Source organism: Oncorhynchus keta, chromosome 32 (assembly GCF_023373465.1).
Source record: "Oncorhynchus keta strain PuntledgeMale-10-30-2019 chromosome 32, Oket_V2, whole genome shotgun sequence".
In the NCBI taxonomy this organism is placed as follows: Eukaryota; Metazoa; Chordata; class Actinopteri; order Salmoniformes; family Salmonidae; genus Oncorhynchus; species Oncorhynchus keta.
In genome coordinates, this window is record NC_068452.1 from 19943554 (window position 1) to 19970036 (window position 26483).

At 47.0% G+C, this 26483-nt stretch overlaps 2 protein-coding genes across 3 annotated transcripts in view; one reads left to right on the forward strand and one right to left on the reverse strand.

Moving 5' to 3' along the window:
* LOC118365242 (alpha-2,8-sialyltransferase 8F-like) overlaps positions 1–22192 on the forward strand; it is a 77713-nt gene extending 55521 nt beyond the window's left edge. Inside the window, exon 8 of one of the 2 annotated variants that reach the window (XM_052490832.1) lies at positions 22016–22192. In XM_052490832.1, the coding sequence (XP_052346792.1) occupies positions 22016–22073 (58 nt within the window). In that variant the 3' untranslated portion in view covers positions 22074–22192. Of the gene's footprint in view, positions 1–4186; positions 5658–22015 lie in introns of those variants that run through there. The other variant, XM_035747300.2, reaches the window with a different exon arrangement.
* The window catches only part of LOC118384147 (gap junction gamma-1 protein-like), a 54140-nt gene continuing 35312 nt past the window's right edge, over positions 7656–26483 (reverse strand). Inside the window, exon 2 of the mRNA XM_052490829.1 lies at positions 7656–10518. Within this exon, the coding sequence (XP_052346789.1) occupies positions 9022–10464 (1443 nt within the window). The 5' untranslated portion in view covers positions 10465–10518 and the 3' untranslated portion in view covers positions 7656–9021. The remainder of the gene's footprint in view (positions 10519–26483) is intronic.

The following is a 26483-nucleotide window of genomic DNA, read 5'->3' on the forward strand; positions in this document are numbered from 1 at the left end:
TCTAGCACTGCGATGCAGTGCCTTACAACGGTGCGCCACTCGGCAGGCCTGTCCCTTAGTTTTATGTCACTGGTGTTACCACCTTTAAAATCACTGATTACAAAGATATCAAGGACCGTGTTATGCTGCATTCACGTGCTAGTCGGAAGTCGGAAACTCTGACATTTCCGACTTGTTAACTGGTTGAACATGGCACATGTATAACTACAACCAGTTAGCAAGTCAGACATTTCAGAGTTTCCTTGTTTCCGACTAGCACGTGAATGTGGCATAAGTCAATTTAAATGAAGGGAAATAACATTGTGAGTAAAATGATTATTCATATCACTTTAGTAAATAGTTTTTAAATGATTGATTACCTTAGATTTTGAGCACTTGTGGCCTCTATTTCAGAAAATCCTAATTGACCAAAAATGTCTCATTGGTGTCACCATCATTGGTTACTACTCCTACTGGTGTCACAATGTTATCATAATGTTAAAAATTATTTAAAGTTATTAAGACACCATAGTAGTTGATTCAGAATGGGAAATGTACATGAATTTTAAAAAAATATTTAGAAAAATCACGTTTGTTATTTTTTAAATGCCACTGTAATTGAAGAATGACCCTTAAAGTAACTGAAACTAAATTAATCAAAATGGAAGAAAAGCTTTTTTCCTACTGTGCTGAATTTAATGTGGGCTGATTGCCTTGAACAAGAAAAGGGAAGTGAGAGATTGACAATGAAGAGCATCAAGGACCTCAGTCAACTGAGCCATGGCCTGTTCACCCCGCTACCATCTAGAAGGCGGAGACAGTTGTGTCAAAGCTGAGACTGAAAAACAGCTTCTATCTCCAGGCCATTAGACTGTTACTAGCTGGCTAACACTCAGTACTCTATCCTACACCTTAGATGCTGCTGCCCTATGTACAGTGCATTCTGAAAATATTCAAACCCCTTGACTTTTTCCACATTTTTTTTACGCTACATACAGCCTTATTCATCAATCTAAACACAATACACAATAAGATTTTTTTTGCAAATGTATAAAAAATACAAACTTAAATATTGCATTTACATAAGTATTCAGACCCTTTACTCAGTACTTTCTTGAAGCACCTTTGGCAGCGATTGCAGCCTTGAGTTTTCTTGGGTATGACGCTACAAGCACCTGTATTTGGGGAGATTCTCCCATTCTTCTCTGCAGATTCTCTCAAGCTCTGTCAGGTTGGGTGGGGAGTGTTGCTACATAGCTATTTTCAGGTCTCTCCAGAGATGTTCGATCAGGTTCAAGTCCGGGTTCTGGCTGGGCCACTCAAGGACAATCAGAGACTTGTCCCGAAGCCACTCCTGCTTTGTCTTGGCTGTGTGCTTAGGGTTGTTGTCCTGTTGGAAGGTGAACCTTCACCTCAGTCTGAGGTCCTGAGCGCTCTGGAGCAGGATTTCATCAATAATCTCTCTGTACTTTGCTCCATTCATCTTTCCCTCGATCCTGACTAGTCTCCCAGTCCCTGAAAAACATCCCCACAGCATGATGCTGCCACCACCATGCTTCACCGTAGGGATGGTGCCAGTTTTCCTCCATTTGTGACACTTGGCATTCAGGCCAAAGAGTTCAATCTTGGTTTCATCAGACCAGAGAATCTTGTTTCTTGTTGTGCCTTTTACTGAGGAGTGGCTTCCGTCTGGCCAGTCTACCATAAAGGCCTGATTGGCGGAGTGCTGCAGATATGGTTGTCCTTCTGGAAGGTTTTCCCATCTCCACAGAGGAACTCTGGAGCTCTGTCCGAGTGATCATCGGGTTCTTGGTCACCTCCCTGACCAAGGCCCTGCTCCCCCGATTGCTCAGTTTGGCCAGGCGGCCAGCTCTAGGAAGAGTCTTGGTGGTTCCAAACTTCTTCCATTTAGGAATGATGGAGGCCGCTGTGTTCTTGGGGACCATTTTTATGTACCCTTCTCCAGATCTGTGCCTCGACACAATCCTGTCTCGGCGCTCTACGGACAATTCCTTTGACCTTGGCTCCGACATGCACTGTCAGCTGTGTACCTTTCCGAGTCTCATAGCAAAGGGTCTGAATACTTATGTAAATAAGGTATTAATGTTTTTTATACTTAATACATTTGGAAAAAAATGAAAAAACGTTCACTTTGTCATTATGGGGTATTGTGTGTAGATTAATGAGGATTGTTATTTATTTAATCCATTTCAGAATAAGGCTGTAATGTAACGAAATGAGGAAAAAGGGAAGTGCACTGTATATAGACAGGTGTGTGCTTTTCCAAATCATGTCCAATCCATTGAATTTACCACAGGTGGACTTCAATCATGTTGTAGAAACATCTCAAGGACGATCAATGGGAACAGGATGCGCCTGAGCTCAATTTCAAGTCTCATAAGGCTGTAATGAAACATAATGGGGAGAAAGGGATCTGAAAACTTTCCGTATGCACTGTAGATAGTCATGGAACACTGGTCACTTGAAATCATGTTTACACACTGTTTTTCCCACTTCATATGTACAGTTGAAGTCGGGAAGTTTACACAGGTTGGAGTCATTGAAGCTCGTTTTTCAACCACTCCACAAATTTCTTGTTAACAAACTATAGTTTTGGCAAGTCGGTTAGGACATCTACTTTGTGCATGACACAAGTCATTTTTCCAACAATTGTTTACAGACAGATTTTTTCACTTATCACTGTATCACAAATTCCAGAAAATGATGTCATGGCTTGAGAAGCTTCTGATAAGCTAATTGACATCATTTGAGTCAATTGGAGGTGTACCTGTGGATTAATTTCAAGGCCTACCTTCAAACTCAGTGCCTCTTTGCTTGACATCATGGGAAAATCAAAAGAAATCAGCCAAGACCTCAGAAAAAAATTGTAGACGTCCACAAGTCTGGTTCATCCTTGGGAGCAATTTCCAAACGCCTGAAGGTACCACATTCATCTGTACAAACAATAGTATGCAAGTATAAACACCATGGGACCACGCAGCTGTCCTAATGCTCAGGAAGGAGACGCGTTCTGTCTCCTAGAGATGAACGTACTTTGGTGCGAAAAGTGCAAATTGATCCCAGAACAACAGCAAAGGACCTTGTGAAGATGCTGGAGGAAACAGGTACAAAAGTATCTATATCCACAGGTAAATGTGTCCTATATCGACATAACCTGAAAGTCCTCTCAGCAAGGAAGAAGCCACTGCTTCAAAACCGCCATAAAAAGCTTGTACTTTTTGGAGAAATGTCCTCTGGTCTGATGAAACAAAAATAGAACTGTTTGGCCATAATGATCATCATGATGTTTGGAGGAAAAAGGGGGAGGCTTGCAAGCCGAAGAATACCATCCCTACTGTGAAGCACGGGGGTGGCAACATCATGTTGTGGGGGTGCTTTGCTGCAGGAAGGACTGGTGCACTTCACAAAATAGATGGCATCATGAGGTAAGGGAAATTATGTGGTTATATTGAAGCAACATCTCAAGACATCAGACAGGAGGTTAAAGCTTGGTTGCAAATGGGTCTTCCAAATGGACAATGACACCAAGCATACTTCCAAAGTTGTGGCAAAATGGCTTAAGGACTACAAAGTCAAGGTATTAGAGTGGCCATCACAAAGCCCTGACCTCAATCCCATAGAAAATTTGTGGGAAGAACTGAAAAAGCGTGTGCAAGCAAAGAGGCCTACAAACCTGACTTAGTTACACCAGCACTGTCAGGAGGAATGGGCCGAAATTCACCCAACCTATTGTGAGAAGCTTGTGGAAGGCCTACCCGAAACGTTTGGCCCAAGTTAAAGAATTTAAAGGCAATGCTACCAAATACTAATTGAGTGTATGTAAACATCTGATCCACAGGGAATGTGATGAAAGAAATATAAGCTGAAATAAATAATTCTCTCTACTATTATTCTGACATTTCACATTCTTAAAATAAAGTGGTGATCCTAATTGACCTAAGACAGGGAATTTGTACTAGGATTAAATGTCAGGAATTGTGAAAAACTGAGTTTAAATGTATTTGGCTAAGCTGTATGTAAAACTTCCGACTTCAACTGTAACTACTGCAGTACACACCGATTCTATTCATATACTGTCCATAATGTCTATACACATATACAGTATATTGATAGTCTGACATTGATCTTTGTGATATTTCTTAATTCCTTTCTTATTTTTTTTGTGTGTATTGTTTTGTATTGTCAGGTATTACTGCACTGTTGGAGCAAGAAACATAAGCATTTTGCTGCAACTGCGTCAACATCATCGCCAAAATATGTGTATGCGACCAATAAAATGTGATTTGATTTCATTGGGCGGTTGATATAACTCACCTGCGAATTGCTGGGATCAGAGCAGAGTGAGCAGTTGCCTGGTATCCATGCCAATCAGCCAATCACTGCCAGAGGAGAAGCTGACTGGACGGAGTACATCCTGTCATTTGTGCCTGCATTATCACCGTGGACACTGAACATGTGCAATAGAATATAGGACTATTACTTACAGGGAGTGCTTTTTTCTTTCATTTGAATTGGTTACTATAGGTTATGAAGTACTGTTAGTTTACATAGGCTAGTGAGATTTAAGAGAGGCCTATCAGGAGACAGGTCTACCCATAATAAACCAACACTACAACTAGGACAGAAAGAGCAGGATTATTAGTCCTAAAATTGGGAAAAGATTTGTCCGTTTCTCCCCCATTCCAAAAACCCGTCATGCTCTTATACACACAGTTGGTCAGCACAACTCACTACTCAGAACTTTTTTAGTAAGACACAGACCAGGGCCGGTATTTACAAAGCGTCTCAGAGTAGTAATGCTGGTCTTCAGTGTACACAACATGAAGAATACCTTCACCCCTCCCCCCATTTTGCCCTCATAACAGCCACAATTCATCAGGGCGTGGACTCTTCAAGGTGTTGAAAGCGTTCCACGGGGATGCTGACTCCAACGCTTCCCACAGTTCTGTCAAGTTGACCGTATGTGCTTTGGATGGTGGACCATTCTTGATACACGCGGGAAACTGTTGAGCATGAAAATCCCAAAATTCACTGCTGTTCTCGACACAAACCGGTGCGCTTGGCACCTACTACCATAACCTGTTCAAAGGCACTCAAATATTTGATCTTGCCCATTCACTCTGTCAATGGCACACATACACAATCCATGTCTCAATTGTCTCAAGGCTTAAAACTCCTTCTTGACCCAGTCTCATCCCCTTCATCGACACTGATTCAAGTGGGATTAATAACGGATCATAACTTTCACCTGGATTCAGCTGGTCAGTCTATGTCATGGAAAGAGCAGGTGTTCACAATGTGTTGTACACAGAGTGTGATTACAATCTAAAAGGCCAAACTGATCTTAGATCAGCACTCCGACCCTGAGATGATTTCTGAATATGGGCCCAGAAGTTTTCTACATTGCAAATACGAGTCTATTTCCATACAAGGATACATTTTGGCAATTGTATTTTTTATTTCACACATCAACAACATGATACACAACTACTGTACCTATAAAAAAATATATTATCTTTATCATTTGAAGGCAATAAAATAACCAATTCTAGAAGATATCTGTAAATACAATCTTTTGTTAATTTTTAGAAATTTTTATTGAAGAAAAAAAAAAGTTTGAAAAACACGACTGGTCAGAAAAACACACAAAAACACACTTAGACATAATTTAAAAAAACAGAGACTTTTACAAAACATACAAAGGATTGTTCAGACACATGTTCTTCTCCTCTGTGATTCAGGTAGCATGGCCACAGTATTCCTTGGCAAAGCTACATCACAACCTGGCTGCATAGTAGCCCAACGTTGTCTTGGCAATGGCGGTGACGCTGCCTTCATCACACGGACAGTGTTTGGTCTCTGTAGCTTCATCCCAAATGGCACCCTAATCCCTATATATTGCAGTACTTTTTGCCCGGGGTCCATAGGGAATAGGGTGCCATTTAGGACACAGCCTATATGGCAGTTCAGAGAAATACTTGGACAGAGGAGAACAGAGAGGAAGATCATCAACACTACCTAGCTTAGAGAGCTGTTTTTATTGCAGCCTTGTTGGTCTCAGATAGAACATTTGTACAGAAGACTCTTGTAAGGAAGAGGTTGAAAAGGAAACTGTGGGCTACTGTGTAACTGGAGAGACTAACTTCAGGTGTTTGGAATGCTGGGTGATCATTGGTAACTCGAAATTAGTAAGTACTAGTAAGATACCAAATTAAAGTAAGCAATATCGTACTAAGGGGATGATATAAATCCTTAGTTTAAAAGCTGTACCACCAGGGGGCACTCAATAACCAGACAGATGCCAACCCAGTACTGAGAGACCGTACACAGGTCCAAACTGGAGAGAACTAGAGACTGAGAAAATAAGGTGAAAAGATTGCAGGTTTACAGAGGGAGTTGTCTATAAATGGTATTAATTCATGGTGAGAATAATTGATTCTCATACACATTGTGAAGGAGGGGGAACTCCAGTGGGCGTAAGAGTAGCACTCTTCACCAGACTCCGTCTACATCAACCATATCGCTGACCGCTTTCATCTGATCAAGCCATGAACATGAATCCTCCACCTGGATGCACTCAAAGACTTGGCCTGGATCAAATATCAAGTCCCACACACTACACATCAGTGACCTTGGAGAGAAAATAGATACACAATAGCCTTCAGGGAAGGTGAACATACACATTATGATTAACATTTTCATTATTAACCCTGCATTATGAAGTCATTGCATTATGAAGTCATTGCATTATGAAGTCATTGCATTATGAAGTCATTGCATTATGAAGTCATTGCATTATGATGGCATTGCATTATGAAGTCATTGCATTATGATGCCATTGCATTATGATGTCATTGCATTATGAAGTAATTGCATTATGAAGTCATTGCATTATGATGGCATTGCATTATGAAGTCATTGCATTATGATGCCATTGCATTATGATGTCATTGCATTATGATGTCATTGCATTATGAAGTCATTGCATTATGATGCCATTGCATTATGAAGTCATTGCATTATGAAGTCATTGCATTATGATGCCATTGCATTATGAAGTCATTGCATTATGATGCCTTTGCATTATGAAGTCATTGCATTATGAAGTCATTGCATTATGATGCCATTGCATTATGATGTCATTGCATTATGAAGTCATTGCATTATGAAGTCATTGCATTATGAAGTCATTGCATTATGAATGCCATTGCATTATGAAGTTGCATTATGAAGTCATTGCATTATGAAGTCATTGCATTATGAAGTCATTGCATTATGATGTCATTGCATTATGATGCCATTGCATTATGATGTCATTGCATTATGAAGTCATTGCATTATGAAGTCATTGCATTATGAAGTCATTGCATTATGATGCCATTGCATTATGAAGTCATTGCATTATGAAGTCATTGCATTATGAAGTCATTGCATTATGATGCCATTGCATTATGATGTCATTGCATTATGAAGTCATTATATTATGATGCCATTGCATTATGATGTCATTGCATTATGAAGTCATTGCATTATGATGTCATTGCATTATGATGTCATTGCATTATGAAGTCATTGCATTATGATGTCATTGCATTATGAAGTCATTGCATTATGATGCCATTGCATTGAAGTATTATGATTCATTGCATTATGAAGTCATTGCATTATGATGTCATTGCATTATGATGTCATTGCATTATGAAGTCATTGCATTATGATGCCATTGCATTATGAAGTCATTGCATTATGAAGTCATTGCATTATGACGCCATTGCATTATGATGCCATTGCATTATGAAGTCATTGCATTATGATGTCATTGCATTATGAAGTCATTGCATTATGATGCCATTGCATTATGATGTCATTGTATAAATTGTATTATTATAAAGTAATTGTTTTCAACTGTCTTTGTATTACGATGTCGTTCATTGCATTATGATGTCCATTCATTCTGATGCCAATGTATTACGAAGCCTGTGACTTTGCAGAAATTTCAGCCCGACAGATTAGCTTGATCGAAATCTGGAATGGAAATCAGGATCACCAAGAGAATGGACGGGATATAAATAAATGGATCAGAAAATGTTTAAAAAAAGATGATAACGATAGAGTCATTTTCTCAGCCTAATATCCTCTGGAAGACTTGCCTGGCTGCCCAGAATCCTTCATCCGGTCAAATGCTACGCCACGCCCACGGATGTTAGTTCCTTCGCCTCAATGAGTCTGGATCGGAGTACCCTTCACCGAATGCAAACACATTCGAGGCCATCTGATTGGTCCAGAAACCGATGGGTTGGGCCAGAGTCAGAACACAAGTGGGTAAAGCGGCGCCCATGGACTCCGATTGGTTAGAGACGATCCAATCGCTGGTGACTTGGTTTTGTACAATGCCCCATATGCACTTCGTCACCACAAACAACTTCAATGATAGCAGGCTCAGACTAAAGTATGCACCAAACTACAGAATCACTTAGTGTGAGTCGTCAGGCTACTGGAAGACGGGGACAGTAGGAAGACAACAGAGAACAAGTGTCTGCTTCAGAATTGGAAGAGTTCAGAAACACTAGAGACTGTTTCAGAGAGTTGTGTTTTAGGTTAGACAGCGACAGCCCAGGCAAACAACTGCCTGCTGCAAAATCACTAATGCTCCTGACACACCTGTCCACACTGACATACTACTACTACTGTAGGCTAGTAGTCTCCTCTAGCTTGTGGGATTTTTTAAAGGCACAACATGGTATTGAAATATCCACAGAAAGACAACATGACATCCCACTACCTCAGCCCTCCGTTCAGGGCCGGTCCTGGAGTTTTCGGGGCCACCCCTTCCCTCACTGACACATACTCTACAGGGATATGGGGCTCCGTCAGTGCTGGAGTGTGTGCGTGTGTGTGTGTGCGCGTGTGTGTGTGTGTGTGCGTGTGTGTGTGTGTGTGTGTGTGTGTGTGTGTGTGTGTGTGTGTGTGTGTGTGTGTGTGTGTGTGTGTGTGTGTGTGTGTGTGTGTGTGTGTACATGGTCAAATCCACACAGAAGGCTTGCCCACCCCTGACTTGCCACTACTGCTGTTGCTGCTGCTTCCAGTCCCTTCTCCACTGCTGCCCCCCTTGCCGTGTTTAAAGCGGTGCTTGCGCTCCTTGTGAGGCTGTGGCTGTGGCTGGGCCTGGGTGATGTTGCTTTGGGGCTTGTCATCATGGTTGTCCCCCAGGTGTTCCTCTGCCCTGTGCTGCTGGCTGTAGGCCTGGATGGCTGCCTCTAGCTGGTCATGGGCATGCAGGATCATGTCTTTGTTGAGGGCCACGCGGGCCTCCCCTCCCGTGGGGAAATTGTCCTCGTTGCTCCCAAACTGCTGCTGCTCTTCCTGGGCAATGTTGGCCCGGTTCTGTTTGCACGCCATCTTGGTATTGCTCAAATCCGTGTAGGGGATCTGCTCCGGCTTCACCACGATGTTGTAGCCCGGTGGAGCCGACGGGGCGTTCCACGAGAACGGGTACCCCACGTAGTCAGCACCCCCGTCCCCCACCACCCCTCCCCCCGTGCCCGGCTCCGGGACTGGCACCCCCACAGAGACCCCCACGCTGGGTCCCAGCAGCCCCAGTTGGTACTCGTCCTCCTGGGGTGGGCAGCGGCGACGGCGGAGGATGTCACAGATGGTCCCGATGCCCAGGTGCAGCATCTCCCACACGTTGAGGGTGAGGCAGAGCACCGTGACGCCGTACATGATGCGCAGGAAGATGGTCTTCTCCGTGGGCCGCGACACGAAGCAGTCCACGCTGTGGGGGCAGGGCTTGAAGGAGCACACGAACACGGGAATGACGCGGAAGCCGTACAGCAGGTATTGGCCCGCCAGGAAGCTCGCCTCCAGCGCCGTGCGAGTCACCAGCTGCAGCACGTAGATACGCATCAGCCCGTCACCCTGGATACGCCGCCGCCCGTCATGGCGTACCTTGGGCGTGGGCCGTGGTGCTAGTGGGTCGACCCGGCGAGGGGGCTCGGGCTCAGGCACCTCGTAGATCATAGGGTCATCCTCTTGGTCCTGGTCCTGGTCCTCCTCTATACCCCGGTGCTGCCGCGCCCCGAAGCAGATCTTCCTGGGCCTCCGATGGGTGTATCCCCCTCCCCCTGTCTCAGTGGCCACCCCTCCCCCGCCCTTGTCCAGCTGGGCGATCTTGTTGACGGCGTAGCCCATGTACATGAGAGATGGCATGGCCACCAGGATGATCTGGAAGACCCAGAAGCGGACGTGCGATAGTGGCGCGAAGGCGTCGTAGCAGACGTTCTCGCAGCCCGGCTGGCCCGAGTTGCAGACGAACTTGCTCTGCTCGTCGTAGTAGATGGACTCTCCCCCGACGGCAGTGAGGACGATGCGGAAGACGACAAGCACGGTGAGCCACAGCTTCCCCACGAAGGTGGAGTGGTTGTGGATCTCCTCCAGCAGCCGCGTGAGGAAGCTCCAGCTCATTATGTCACTGGACAGTGGGGCAGACAGGGTCCCGCACTCACCTGCTCACAGACTCTACACACACACAGAGAAAGAGAGAACGAGAGAACGAGTGTGAGTGAGAGGGTGAGAGAGAGAGAGATGAAGACAGAGGGAGAGAGAGAGGAGAGAGAAGAATAGGGAGTGATGAAGACAGGGGGATGAGAGAGGGAGAGATAGGGAGAGAGAGAGAAAGAGAAAATTAGTCAATTATGAAAGGAGATTATACACAACATACTGTCTACCAACATGTCTCAAAAATGTTGAAGGAAGCAAAGAAATATGAGCGTGCAATTTCTTATCATGAAAGCGGACGAGAGAGGATTTTGACAGGGAATGTAGAGATAGTACAGTTAAAGGCTTTGCTTCTTCGAGTTCAACAGAAGGAGTCACAGATCAATCATGGAGAGGAGAGGAGACCTAAATCCGAACAAGTGTTCTCTCTGAAATTGAGACAGACTGCAATCTCCACATGCATTATCCATTCTACTCTCTGGTCTAGCCCAAATGAATACACGTTCCAACCCAACAACACAGTTTCAGCACAGTGAAATAAATGGGGTTATTTTGAGGGGCTGTACTGTACAACAATAGGATATCAAACCAAAGAAAAAGATGCTCAAATGTAGCAGAGAGGAGAGCCAAAATAATCCACATCCAATAGAACACATTTTACACTCACTAACACACACACACACACACACACACACACACACACACACACACACACACACACACACACACACACACACACACACACACACACACACACACACACACACACACACACACACACACACTCTCTCTTTTGGGGAATAAATCCTCTTGCTCCTCTCTGTGAGGTGCAGATTGTGTTGACTTCACGGTGTTGTTCTGGTGTGTAAATGGCATTGTGTAGTGTAGTGTGGTGTGGTGTGTAGTGCTATATTAAAATGGATGTGTGTGTGGGGGAGATGAAGCCTGTCTATGTCAGTTAGCCGTGGGCTCCAGGCAGCCAGTCCAACTGCACCAGTTAAACCAGCAGGCGGCCTGGCCAAAACAAGTGGAGCATGGAGTCACACCGTAGACCCACATTAGCCAAGGCACTGGAGCAGAACCCTAACTGTCCTGCCTGCCTCCAGGGGAGTGTGAGGGGGGTGAGGGAACAGGTGTCCAGAGCCAGGTTGCCTTCTGCACAGAGTGACACCTTCCTGCTAAGTAGCTCCAATGGTGCATGGCTCATTGTGAGTCGAACTGAAAGGCAAACCCAACCATGAAATAAGAGCTTGGGCTGAGGTTTAAAAAGGAGCTCCACAGCGCCTTCCTTCCCCCTCACAGGAACGTTGGGAGCCCAGATAGAGGGAGGCCAAGAATGGTCTGCTGAACGCTGGAGGGAGTGGAAGCTTGGCTGTTGGCTGTTAGTAGACATACTGTAGGATTTGTCACAAATGGCCTCCTATTCCCTACATACTACTTTTCACTAGGGCCCATAGGCACACAACCCTTGTGCTGGAGCTCCTCAGACCCCTGGAGAGGAGAGGAGAGGAGAGGAGAGGAGAGGAGAGGAGAGGAGAGAAGGGAGTGAGTGAGTGAGAGTTAGAGATGACGTGTTTGAAGCTGCCTTCCTGGACTCACTATAAAACATGTGCAGTATTGATCACTGTGACCATAAAAGGTCTGCCAGGGATAGAGGAGGTACGGTACATGTCAGGAATGCTGTGCATACTGCTGTTTTAGAGTGTTTTTGTTAGTGTGTTTTTGTTAGTGTGTGTGTTTTTGTTAGTGTGTGTGTGTGTGTGTGTGTTTACGTTCCCACAAGTGTGTTTACTAGGATTGCTGCACATAAATGCTGATGCTCCAGATACTCAACTAGTCTGAAGAAGGACAGTTTAATTGCTTCTTTAATCAGAACAATAGTTTTCAGCTGTGCTGACATAATTGCAAAATGTTTTTCTAAATAATCAATTAGCCTTTTAAAATGATAAACTTGGATTAGCTAACACAACCTGCCATTGGAACACAGGAGTGACGGTTGCTGATAATGGGCCTCTGTACACCTATGTAGATATTCCATAAGAAATCAGCCGTTTCCAGCTACAATAGTTATTTACAACATTAACAATGTCTACACTCTATTTCTGAACAATTTGATGTTATTTTTAAAATGGACACGTTTTTTTTGTGCTTTTCTTTCAAAAACAAGGACATTTCTAAGTGACCCCGAACTTTTGAACGGTAGTGTATATATATATATATATATATATATACATATATAATTTCCAAAACATAAAAGTGAGTACTGCACCAGTGCTAACACTTCATACCTGACATGTATGAATAAGTATCATGAGGACATATTGAGAGTGAGGAGAGGAGCTGAGCTGACATTAACACATAGAGCCATTAGGCAGTTTGTCCTTCAAACCGTCTGGACTCTTGTCTGGCTCTGGCCTTTCCTCTCCTGCATGACATCATTATACACATCGTCTTTATAGAACCCTCACTGTTATCCCTCTGCTATCTGTTATCCCTCTGCTATCTGTTATCCCTCTGCTATCGGTTATCCCTCTGCTATCGGTTATCCCTCTGCTATCTGTTATCCCTCTGCTATCTGTTATCCCTCTGCTATCTGTTATCCCTCTGCTATCGGTTATCCCTCTGCTATCTGTTATCCCTCTGCTATCTGTTATCCCTCTGCTATCTGTTATCCCTCTGCTATCTGTTATCCCTCTGCTATATGTTATCCCTCTGCTATCGGTTATCCCACTGCTATCTGTTATCCCTCTGCTATCGGTTATCCCTCTGCTATCGGTTATCCCTCTGCTATCTGTTATCCCTCTGCTATCGGTTATCCCTCTGCTATCTGTTATCCCTCTGCTATCGGTTATCCCTCTGCTATCTGTTATCCCTCTGCTATCTGTTATCCCTCTGCTATCGGTTATCCCTCTGCTATCGGTTATCCCTCTGCTATCTGTTATCCCTCTGCTATCTGTTATCCCTCTGCTATCTGTTATCCCTAGACACACTTAGACACATACCATACAATCACCCGGTCCAAGGCTAATAAACGGCACTAAGTGACTTGTAACTGACAGTAAGTACAGTGGGACACAGACGGGGGATCTTTTCATCTGAGGAAGACGACACTGAGGATCCGTCAGATGTCAGTATATGTGTTTGAATAAAGCCTGAGCGTTAGAAGAGAAATATGCTCCAACACCTGTTAACCATATACAAGTTTTTTTTTGGAAGTTGGAAATTTAAATGCACATTACAAAGCAACATGGCAATTCCCTATGTAGGCACTGTCTAAATTCTATGATCAAGCTCGCAAAATATAGCAAACATTTAAGACTTTCATATGAATTTTTTTGGAAGTTTCTGCCGTGTAAACCCAATCCAGTTGTCTGTTTCTTGAATGTGCATTGTGTTTCTCTTATCTGTCAGCGCTAGCCGTGACAGAGGGGCATCTCGAGTGACACCTGTCATTGAGTCATCACCGTGTGAAAGGAAGATCTGGGTAACAGACCCCTGGATGTTAACATGCTCTCTCTCTGGAATGGGAAGGTGTGAGTGTGTGTGTGTTATATGTGTGTGCCATGTGTGTGTACAGTAGGTGTGTGCATGTGGAGGAGGAAAGTGAAAGCGAGCAGTGTGTGTGTGTGTGTGTGTGTGTGTGTGTGTGTGTGTGTGTGTGTGTGTGTGTGTGTGTGTGTGTGTGTGTGTGTGTGTGTGTGTGTGTGTGTGTGTGTGTGTGTGTGTGTGTGTTCACACGTGTGCAACTATGTGTGAGCTAGAGGTGGAATACGTTTATGTGTGACTGTGAAGAAGTAACAGAAAGTGATTGTGAACAGAGAGAAGGCACCATGTTAGATGGCCAGAGTGTCCTCTGCCTTGCAGTCAGGATTAGCCTCTTTCTGCACTCAAAGGCCTGGAGCTCCATGGAAAGAACTAGCAGCCTGGGGCCGTCATACCACCACATGCCCATGCGAGAGCCTCCAACATGGGTATATGGCTCCAGCTGCCTCCCCCCTACCATCCTACCAACCTCCCACATCCTGGCCTTCCCTTTCTCAATCATTCTATGTCTATCACTTTCTGTGTTACTAGAATGAGCCAGCCTGCCAACCTCAACACTAACCCATGCTTGTACAAGCGTGCACTCAACCATACCCGTCACGATTCACAACCATACACACATAGAAACAGCCGTCTGCCCCTCAACATACTCTCTCAAATACACAAGAGCACAGCTACAGTTGAAAATGACAAACTCACAGCAACCTGGAGTAGTCCTTGTTTACATTTACAGTTGTGATGTTTACAGGTGAGCCTGAGAGAAATTGCAAGGCAGAAATTCCACTCTGTTAAATACTTGCATTCTGACCAAAGAGCTTGGAGTGTATATCCTAATTCAGGGATGTAGAGTACGAATTCAGAGATATAATAGAATGTCCATCCTCTTACCCAACAGATTCTGGACCATCTGTGTATGTAGTCTCCCAACAGACAGAGCAGAGCAGTGGAGTGTGTGTCCTGGTGAGGACTGAGGGGCCAGCTGTGACTCAATGTAACCTCAGCAGCCAAAGAAACACTGGTCCTCTTGGGGAGCTTGGGGCTGGATGTAGAGGCAGGGCAGGGGAGCTTGGGGCTCGATGTAGAGGCAGGGCAGGGGAGCTTGGGGCTGGATGTAAAGGCAGGGCAGGGGAGCTTGGGGCTGGATGTAGAGGCAGGGCAGGGGAGCTTGGGGCTGGATGTAGAGGCAGGGCACGGGAGCTTGGGGCTGGAGGTAGGGTCAGGACAGGGAAGCATGGGGCTGGAGGTAGGGTCAGGACAGGGGAGCATGGGGCTGGAGGTAGGGTCAGGACAGGGAGGCATGGGGCTGGAGGTAGGGTCATGACAGGGGAGCATGGGGCTGGAGATAGGGTCAGGACAGGGAAGCATGGGGCTGGAGGTCGGGTCAGGGAAGGGGAGCTTGGGGCTGGAGGTAGGGTCAGGACAGGGAAGCATGGGGCTGGAGGTCGGGTCAGGACAGGGGAGCATGGGGCTGGAGCTCGGGTCAGGACAGGGAAGCATGGGGCTGGAGGCCGGGTCAGGACAGGGGAGCATGGGGCTGGAGAAGGAGCAGGACAGAGGACCTAGCCTGCCCAGTGGATCTGGGCCGATTCCAGTTACGCATCAGAGGACTCAGTAGCCTCGTGGCTAAAGCATTGGACTAGTAACCAAAAGGTTGCAAGATCAAATCCCCCAGCTGACAAGGTAAAAATCTGTCCCTGAACAAGACAGTAAACCCACTGTTCCTAGGCAATCATTGAATATAAAACTGTATTCTTAACTGACTTACCTAGTTAAATAAAGGTCAAATAAAAAAAACAAGCCCAAACGTATGACTTGGGGCTGGGGCCGATTGGGGCTACTCTCTGGCAGATGATGACACGGGCTGCTTTATGTCATTAACATTTCATTCTTTATTTTTCCATATTTTCCTCATTGTTTCTGTGATCAAAAAATACAATGAACATTTTCAATGAAATTCTTTAAGTGTCCTGCGTAGTATTGTAGTATTTTGATACGTTGTGCAAGGCAACTGATAAGAATGAAAAACGTAGCATTTGGAACTTATCGAGTGGTGCAGCGGTCTCAGGCAGTGCACACTGCATTTCTACAGTTGCTGGTTCAAGACCCATGCCAGCCGCGACCGGGAAACCCATGAGGCGACGCAGAATTGCCCCAGCGTCGTCTGAGTTATGGGAGGGTTTGGCCGGCCGGGATGTCCTTGTCCCATCGCGCTGTAGTTACTCCTGTGGCGGGCTAGGCACATGCACGGTCACCAGGTGTATGGTGTTTCCTCAGAGACATATTTATTTTGTGTGGACGGGTATAATTTGTATGTATATATAATAGTAATATTGAATCGGGCCGCTTCTGGGGGGGTTCTGGTAAGATGCCGGCAAAGTCGGCTGAATTCCGGTAGGCGGAAACGGGGCCGATTCTGGGCAGTCATTCATTTTGATTCCGGGCCAAGTCCGAAACCCGATTCCGGGCCAATTCAATCAGTTCCAGGCCCCCGGAAGAGGACAGCTTCTGGGCCGATTCCTCATTGCTAGCTGGGGAGCATGGGGCTGGATGTAGGGGCGGGGTAAGGGAGCATGGGGCTGGATATGGGACAGGACAGTGGAGCATGGGGCTGGATGTAGGGGAAGGACAAGGAGGCATGGGGCTGGATATGGGACAGGACAGGGGAGCATGGGGACCAGGGTTGGGGTCAATTCAATATTCATTCCAGTTAATTCAGAAAGTAAACCAAGGGCTAGATTCAATCTGTAGTGCAGAAGATCTGTGTTGTAGCGTAGTTGAAATTGAAAGGTAATTTCCGATGGAGCCAACATATGCAGCAATTCACTGTGAATGCAGTATCCGCGTACGCAGGAAAACATTGCCTTTAACGCGGATCTTCTGCGATACGGATTGAATCGAGCCCTGAAAAGCATAGAAGAGGATTGGAATAAGAATGTCAGCGCACTTCCTGGATTGAATGAGATTGAAATGGATTTGACCCCAACCCTGTCCTAAAGCAGGACAGCTGAGCACGGAGTGTTGTGTCTCCATGTGTGGATGGGATGGAAGGAGAGCCCAGTGAGAGGGAATGTGTTTGTGTCACTGGGTATACGGTATCCAGATATATCTGTTGTTGAGCAGTGGACAGGCTGCATTAGACAAATAACTACATGGAGTCTCCATAAACTGTCAACTAACATGATGAGCAGCCATTTATCTTATGCATGTTTACTCTCCCCCTCCCTGAGGCAGTGTATTGTGTCTCTCTCACTCCCCCTCCCTCCCTGAGGTAGTGTATTGTGTCTCTCTCACTCCCCCCTCCCTCCCTGAGGCAGTGTATTGTGTCTCTCTCACCCCCCTCCCTCCCTGAGGTAGTGTATTGTGTCTCTCTCACTCCCCCCTCCCTCCCTGAGGTAGTGTATTGTGTCTCTCTCACTCCCCCCTCCCTCCCTGAGGCAGTGTATTGTGTCTCTCTCACTCCCCCCTCCCTCCCTGAGGTAGTGTATTGTGTCTCTCTCACTCCCCCTCCCTCCCTGAGGTAGTGTATTGTGTCTCTCTCACTCCCCCCCTCCCTGAGGCAGTGTATTGTGTCTTTCTCACTCCCCCTCCCTCCCTGAGGTAGTGTATTGTGTCTCTCTCTCCCCCCACCCCTCCCTCCCTGAGGTTGTGTATTGTGTCCTCTCACTCCCCCCTCCCTCCCTGAGGCAGTGTATTGTGTCTCTCTCACCCCCCCCTCCCTCCCTGAGGTAGTGTATTGTGTCTCTCTCACTCCCCCCACCCCTCCCTCCCTGAGGTTGTGTATTGTGTCTCTCTCACTCCCCCCCCCCCCCCTCCCTCCCTGAGGTAGTGTATTGTGTCTCTCTCACTCCCCCCCCCTCCCTCCCTGAGGCAGTGTATTGTGTCTTTCTCACTCCCCCTCCCTCCCTGAGGTAGTGTATTGTGTCTCCCCCACCCCTCCCTCCCTGAGGTTGTGTATTGTGTCTCTCTCCCCCCCCTCCCTCCCTGAGGTAGTGTATTGTGTCTCTCTCACTCCCCCCCCCCTCCCTCCCTGAGGCAGCAGTGTATTGTGTCTCTCTCACTCCCCCTCCCTCCCTGAGGTAGTGTATTGTGTCTCTCTCACCCCCTCCCTCCCTCCCTGAGGCAGTGTATTGTGTCTCTCTCACCCCCCCTCCCTCCCTGAGGTAGTGTATTGTGTCTCTCTCACTCCCCCTCCCTCCCTGAGGTAGTGTATTGTGTCTCTCTCACTCCCCCCCCTCCCTCCCTGAGGCAGTGTATTGTGTCTCTTTCACGCCCCCTCCCTCCCTGAGGTAGTGTATTGTGTCTCTCTCACTCCCCCTCCCTCCCCCTCTCCACCCCCCCTCCCTCCCTGAGGCAGTGTATTGTGTCTCTCTCACTCCCCCTCCCTCCCTGAGGCAGTGTATTGTGTCTCTCTCACTCCCCCCTCCCTCCCTGAGGTAGTGTATTGTGTCTCTCTCACTCCCCCCCTCCCTCCCCTGTATTGTGTCTCTCTCACTCCCCCCTCCCTCCCTGAGGCAGTGTATTGTGTCTCTCTCACTCCCCCTCCCTCCCTGAGGTAGTGTATTGTGTCTCTCTCACTCCCCCCTCCCCTGAGGCAGTGTATTGTGTCTCTCTCACTCCCCCTCCCTCCCTGAGTTAGTGTATTGTGTCTCTCTCACTCCCCCACCCCTCCCTCCCTGAGGTTGTGTATTGTGTCTCTCTCACTCCCCCTCCCTCCCTGAGGTTGTGGATTGTGTCTCTCTCACTCCCCCCTCCCTCCCTGAGGTAGTGTATTGTGTCTCTCACTCCCCCCACCCCTCCCTCCCTGAGGTTGTGTATTGTGTCTCTCTCACTCCCCCCTCCCTCCCTCCCTGAGGTAGTGTATTGTGTCTCTCTCACTCCCCCTCCCTCCCTGAGGCAGTGTATTGTGTCTTTCTCACTCCCCCTCCCTCCCTGAGGTAGTGTATTGTGTCTCTCTCCTCCCCCCCTCCCTCCCTGAGGTTGTGTATTGTGTCTCTCTCACTCCCCCTCCCTCCCTGAGGTAGTGTATTGTGTCTCTCTCACTCCCCCTCCCTCCCTGAGGCAGCAGTGTATTGTGTCTCTCTCACTCCCCCTCCCTCCCTGAGGTAGTGTATTGTGTCTCTCTCACCCCCTCCCTCCCTGAGGCAGTGTATTGTGTCTCTCTCACCCCCCTCCCTCCCTGAGGTAGTGTATTGTGTCTCTCTCACTCCCCCTCCCTCCCTGAGGTAGTGTATTGTGTCTCTCTCACCCCCTCCCTCCCTGAGGCAGTGTATTGTGTCTCTTTCACCCCCCTCCCTCCCTGAGGTAGTGTATTGTGTCTCTCTCACTCCCCCCCCTCCCTGAGGCAGGGTATTGTGTCTCTCTCACTCACTCCCCCTCCCTCCCTGAGGTAGTGTATTGTGTCTCTCTCACCCCCCTCCCTCCCTGAGGCAGTGTATTGTGTCTCTCTCACTCCCCCTCCCTCCCTGAGGCAGTGTATTGTGTCTCTCTCACTCCCCCCTCCCTCCCTGAGGTAGTGTATTGTGTCTCTCCCTCCCCCTCCCTCCCTGAGGCAGTGTATTGTGTCTCTCTCACTCCCCCTCCCTCCCTGAGGCAGTGTATTGTGTCTCTCTCACTCCCCCTCCCTCCCTGAGGTAGTGTATTGTGTCTCTCTCACTCCCCCCTCCCCCTGAGGCAGTGTATTGTGTCTCTCTCACTCCCCCCTCCCTCCCTGAGTTAGTGTATTGTGTCTCTCTCACTCCCCCACCCCTCCCTCCCTGAGGTTGTGTATTGTGTCTCTCTCACTCCCCCTCCCTCCCTGAGGTAGTGTATTGTGTCTCTCTCACTCCCCCTCTCCCTCCCTGAGGTAGTGTATTGTGTCTCTCTCACTCCCCCCTCCCTCCCTGAGGCAGTGTATTGTGTCTCTCTCACTCCCCCTCCCTCCCTGAGGTAGTGTATTGTGTCTCTCTCACTCCCCCTCCTTCCCTGAGGCAGTGTATTGTGTCTCTCTCACCCCCCCCCTCCCTCCCTGAGGCAGTGTATTGTGTCTCTCTCTCCCCCTCCCTCCCTGAGGCAGTGTATTGTGTCTCTCTCTCCCCCCTCCCTCCATGAGGCAGTGTATTGTGTCTCTCTCACTCCCGTGTTGCTTCTCTCTCAAGGTTGAATTGACACTCACCCCCAAAAGGGAACGAGAGACTTTACATTTGCTTGTCTACATTAACTGCCGCTGGGGGTTTGCATATTCACACATCAATACACACATGCACACGCACACGCACACTCACTGCTACTGTGTGCGTTAGAAGGAAAATGTGGGTGGGCAGATGGATAATGAACATAAATTGTATGAAAATACTCCACAGTGAGTTGTGAGGGGGAAATAGTGATTGTCTCTCAGTTGGGGAGGGAAGACTTCACAGAAGTGAAAGTGCTGGAGGATGAAGCCTATGTACACAAAACAGACAGACACACCTAAAAAACACAAAGACAAACATTCAATGACAATAGAGATCCCTCCTGCAGCGCACAAATGTCGATACATGCTCGGGGTCACAAGTTCCCTCAACTTCCCGCTCTCTCCCTCCCGGCACCACGGTCCCAGCCCGGTGAACACCTCCATTCCTCCTTCCTTACACTCAGCTGGACATTTCGATGAAACATGGTGAAGCCCCAAAATTGCCCTCCCTGGAAGCCTGTGTTTCCAACATAAGGAAGTGGATGGCGGCAAATGTTCTACTTTTAAACAAAATAGAGATGCTTGTTCTACATCCCAAGAAGCAAAGATATCTTCTGTTGAATCTGACAGTTAATCTTGATGGTTGTACAGTCGTCTCAGATAAAACTGTGAAGGACCTCGGTGTTACTCTGGACCCTGATCTCTCTTTTGACGAACCTATCAAGACTGTTTCAAGGACAGCTTTTTTCCATCTACGTAACATTGCAAAAATCAGAAACTTTCTGTCCAAAAAAATGATGCAGAAAAATGTATCCATGCTTTTGTCACTTCTAGGTTAGTCTACTGCAATGCTCTACTTTCCGGCTACCCGGATAAGGCACTAAAGAAACTTAAGTTATATTATTACTCCAGTGCTTGGCTCTCCACACTGGCTTCCTGTTAAGGCAATGGCTGATTTCAAGGTTTTACTGCTAACCTACAAAGCATTACATGGGCTTGCTCCTACTTATCTTTCCGATTTGGTCCTGCCGTACATACCTGCACGTACGCTACGGTCACAAGACGCAGGCCTCCTAATTGTCCCTAGAATTTCCAAGCAAACAGCTGGAGGCAGGACTTTCTCCTATAGAGCTCCATTTTTATGGAATGGTCAACCTACCCATGTGAGAGATGCAGACACGGTCTCGACCTTTAAGTCTTTATTGAAGACTCATCTCTTCAGTAGGTCCTATGATTGAGTGTAGTCTGGCCCAGGAGTGTGAAGGTGAACAGAAAGGCACCGGAGCAACGAACCGCCCTTGCTGTCTCTGCCTGGCCGGTTACCCTCTCTCCACTGGGATTCTCTGCCTCTAACCCTATTACAGGGGCTGAGTCACTGGCTTACTGGTGCTCCTCCATGCCGTCCCTAGGAGGGGTGCGTCACTTGAGTGGGTTGAGTCACTGACGTGATCTTCCTGTCCGGGTTGGCGCCCCCCCTTGGGTTCGTGCCGTGGGGGAGATCTTTGTGGGCTATACTCTGGCTTGTCTCAGGATAGCAGGTTGGTGATTGAAGATATCCCTCTAGGGGTGTGGGGGCTGTGCTTTGGCAAAGTGGTTGGGGCTATATCCTTCCTGTTTGGCCTGTCCGGGGGTATCATGGGACGGGGCCACAGTGTCTCCCGACCCCTCCTGTCTCAACCTCCAGTATTTATGCTGCAATAGTTTATATGTCGGGGGGCTAGGGTCAGTCTGTTATATCTGGAGTATTTCTCCTGTCTTATCCAGTGTCCTGTGTGAATTTAAGTATGCTCTCTCTAATTCTCTCTTTTTTCTCTCTCTCTCTAGGGACCACGCCTCAGGACTACCTGGCCTGATGACTCCTTGCTGTCCCCAGTCCACCTGACAGTGCTGCTGCTCCAGTTTCAACTGTTCTGCCTGCTGTTATGGAACCCTGACCTGTTCACCGGATGTGCTACCTGTCCCAGACCTGCTGTTTTCAACTCTCTACAGACAGCAGGAGTGGTAGAGATATTCTGAATGATCAGCTATGAAAAGCCAACTGACATTTACTCCTGAGGTGCTGACCTGTTGCACCCTCGACAACCACTGTGATTATTATTATTTGACCCTGCTGGTCATCTATGAACATTTTAACATCTTAGCCATGTTCTGTTATAATCTCCACCCGACACAGCCAGAAGAGGACTGGCCACCCCTCATAGCCTGGTTCCTCTCTAGGTTTCTTCCTAGGTTCTGGCCTTTCTAGGGAGTTTTTCCTAGCCCTCGTGCTTCTCCACCTGCATTGCTTGCTGTTTGGGGTTTTAGGCTGGGTTTCTGTACAGCACTTTGTGACATCAGCTGATGTAGGAAGGGCTTTATAAATACATTTGATTTGATCCCTCATTCTCTTGCTCCTCCTCCTAATTAAAAGCACACTGTTGGAGCTCGCCATGGGAGAGCCAGCCTCTCTTTTAGGCAAAATGTGACAATAACAGGAAATCAAAGGAGACATCCTTTGTCTTTGCCTTTCCCTCTCCTCTCCCTTCCCTTCTCCCACTCGTCACATCTCATTCTTCTTCTCTCCCTTCATTCTTCTTCTCTCCCTTCCGTCACAATATCTCATTATTTTCTCTCCCTTCCCTTCTCCCACAACATCTCATTCCTAAACCCACGCCAAATCTCCCTCAGGTTCATTCCTGTATCCATTCCAAACTTCCATGTCCTAATTGCCACTACCATATGGGGAGATGGCGGTCGACTCCATGTCTGATTGTACTCCCCAAATCAGAAACATGCTTCAACACATGTAAAACACACACATTCCACACACACACACACACACACACACACACACACACACACACACACGCACACACGCGCGCGCGCGCATATGCACTATCGCAGACACGTACACAGAGCCGGGTGGTCCAATACGCTCATTACGCATGTTGCGTAGGACCCTGCAAATTACGCAAGGCTCCCCCCCCCCGCGCACATTATTTTAAAACAAGACAATGATTATCTTGTCTCTCAATCAAGGTTTAGTTACAACTCGGGACTAATAAAAGATGGAAAGCAATGGATTGACATTGACTATTGATTTATATATTGAATTTAAAATGTTGATTAGCTGGGCGTACTGGGCAATATGGCTGCACATCTCTCAGTAAATAATAACCATCAAGTCTTCAGCCAAGCCATAGTAAATATAATATTTTATATTTCAAAATGTTTAAAAGGAAATCTGGGGGAGACAGTTTGAATGGGCCTGATGCATCTGATCAAATTAATAATAGTATTGTTATCTATAATTTACAGGTGCTATGCTTACGTTTGTCAGTAGAGGAGATGCTGGATCATCAGCCAGTACAAGCACAGAATCAGTTGATCCACATCCTACTTCAGCAAGTACTAACACAGACCCAGTACTGGCAGCTTTATCAAGTACTAACACAGACCCAGTACTGGCAGCTTCAGCAAGTACTAACACAGACCCAGTACAGCTGGCTTCAGCAAGTACTAACACAGACCCAGTACTGGCAGCTTCAGCAAGTACTAACACAGACCCAGTACTGGCAGCTTCAGCAAGTACTAACACAGACCCAGTACTGGCAGCTTCAGCAAGTACTAACACAGACCCAGTACTGGCAGCTTTATCAAGTACTAACACAGACCCAGTACTTGCAGCTTTATCAAGTACTAACACAGACCCAGTACTGGCAGCTTTATCAAGTACTAACACAGACCCAGTACTGGCAGCTTCAGCAAGTACTAACACAGACCCAGTACTGGCAGCTTTATCAAGTACTAACACAGACCCAGTACTGGCAGCTTTATCAAGTACTAACACAGACCCAGTACTGGCAGCTTCAGCAAGTACTAACACAGACCCAGTACTGGCAGCTTCAGCAAGTACTAACACAGACCCAGTACTGGCAGCTTCAGCAAGTACTAACGCAGACCCAGTACTGGCAGCTTCAGCAAGTACTAACACAGACCCAGTACTGGCAGCTTCAGCAAGTACTAACGCAGACCCAGTACTGGCAGCTTCAGCAAGTACTAACACAGACCCAGTACAGCTGGCTTCAGCAAGTACTAACGCAGACCCAGTACTGGCAGCTTCAGCAAGTACTAACACAGACCCAGTACAGCTGGCTTCAGCAAGTACTAACACAGACCCAGTACTGGCAGCTTCAGCAAGTACGAACACAGTCCCAATACAGCCGTCTTCAGCAAGTACTAACACAGACCCAGGTGAAGTACAGGCAGCCTCAGCCAGTACTAGCTCAACCAGAGGTGTACAGCCAGAATCAGATACAAGCAGCTCAGACCCTAATAGAACAGTTGCTGCTCCACCAAATGACCCAGATTGGCTCCCAGTCTTAACAGACTTTAAGACGACTGAGTTAGTGCGCAGAGGTCCTTTCAAAACCAGGATCGGATGTTTCTTAAAAGTAAAGATGGAGACACATGCTCATTACCTTGGGAAGCGTACACAGAATGAGCTGATACAGATTGTGAGTGACAAGATTCTGGAAGCAATAGTGACTCAAGTAAGAGACTCAAAGTACTTCTCCATGTATCTTGGACTGTACACCTGACATTAGTCACCAGGAGCAAATGTCCATTATTCTGAGAAGTGTGGCTTTAAAGGGAAAGCCAGAGATCAAGGGGCACTTCCTCGGCGTTGTGAATGTCGAGGTTACAACAGGCTTGAATCTGTCTACTTTCATCTTAGATAAGCTGAATGATCTGAAGATTCAATTTGAAGATTTCAAGGGGAAAGCTTACTGTATGATAATGGGGCCCACATGAAGGGCAAGAACCAAGGTGTACAAGCCAGACGACTGAAACAATCCCAGAGCCGTGTTCGTCCCATGTGGAGCACATACTCTAAACCTTGTCATTGTAGATGCTGCCAAATCTTCAAAAGATGCAGTTGTTTTTTTTGGGGGCATGTGCAAAAGCCCTTCACCTTCTTTTCACAGCTGGCACACAAAGATGGAGTGTTTTGAAGAAACACGTGAACACAACCGTGAAGTCATGGAGTGACACAAGATGGGAGAGTCGGCTCCAAAGTGTTCATGCTTCTGAGGTTCGGGAGGCATTACTGGAAGCCAGACAGACCATCAACGATCCTGTGGCCAAAGTAGAGGAACAAGTGCTTGCAGAGGAAGTTGGGTCCTACCGCTTCTTGATTTGCAGTGTCATATGGTGTGAGATACTGATAATGACAAACATGGTGAACAAGCTCCCCCAATCCGCCTCAATGCAGTTGGATATCGCAGTGAATTTAATCTCAAATGCAAAGTCCTCCCTCACTACATACCGGGAAACTGGATACTCTGAGGCCCAGACAACAGCCAAAAAGCATCTGTGAAGAAATGAATGGGGAGGCTGTTCTGAAAGAGAAGAGTCTGAGAAACAGCAAGAGGCATTTCAGCTATGAGGCTCGTGATGAACCAGTGACTGAGGCACTGGAAAACCTTGAAGTCAACTACTTCAACATTGTGGTCGACTCTGCTGAGACATCCATGGATGAGAGATTTGAAACACTCAACCAGGTGAAAACCAAATATGGAGTGCTGCTGAACTTCAGCACTGCCTCTCAGATGTCCAGGGAATCTTTAAAGGCTCTCTGTATGGAAGTTGAAAACACTCTAACCTTCAGAGATGACTGTGACGTCAGTGTGTGTGTGTGATCTGGCACACGACATTCAGAATTGACCTGATCTGCCTTCAGATAAGATGACTGCCTTTGACCTGCTTTCCTTTCTCTGTGAGAACAACCTGGAGGAACTCTTTCCTAACCTTTGGTTGGCCCTAAGAATTACAGTCACCCTACCAGTAACAGTAGCAACGGCAGAGAGGAGCTTTTCAAAATGAAAACTCATCAAAAGCTACCTGAGGTCTTCCATGTCACGGGAAGGTTTGAGTGGTCTGGCCATCATGAGCATAGATCATGAGCGTTTGAGTTGTCTGGTCATCATGAGCATAGATCATGAGCGTTTGAGTTGTCTGGTCATCATGAGCATAGATCATGAGCGTTTGAGTGGTCTGGTCATCATGAGCATAGATCATGAGCGTTTGAGTGGTCTGGTCATCATGAGCATAGATCATGAGCGTTTGAGTGGTCTGGTCATCATGAGCATAGATCATGAGCGTTTGAGTTGTCTGGTCATCATGAGCATAGATCATGAGCGTTTGAGTGGTCTGGTCATCATGAGCATAGATCATGAGCGTTTGAGTGGTCTGGTCATCATGAGCATAGATCATGAGCGTTTGAGTGGTCTGGTCATCATGAGCATAGATC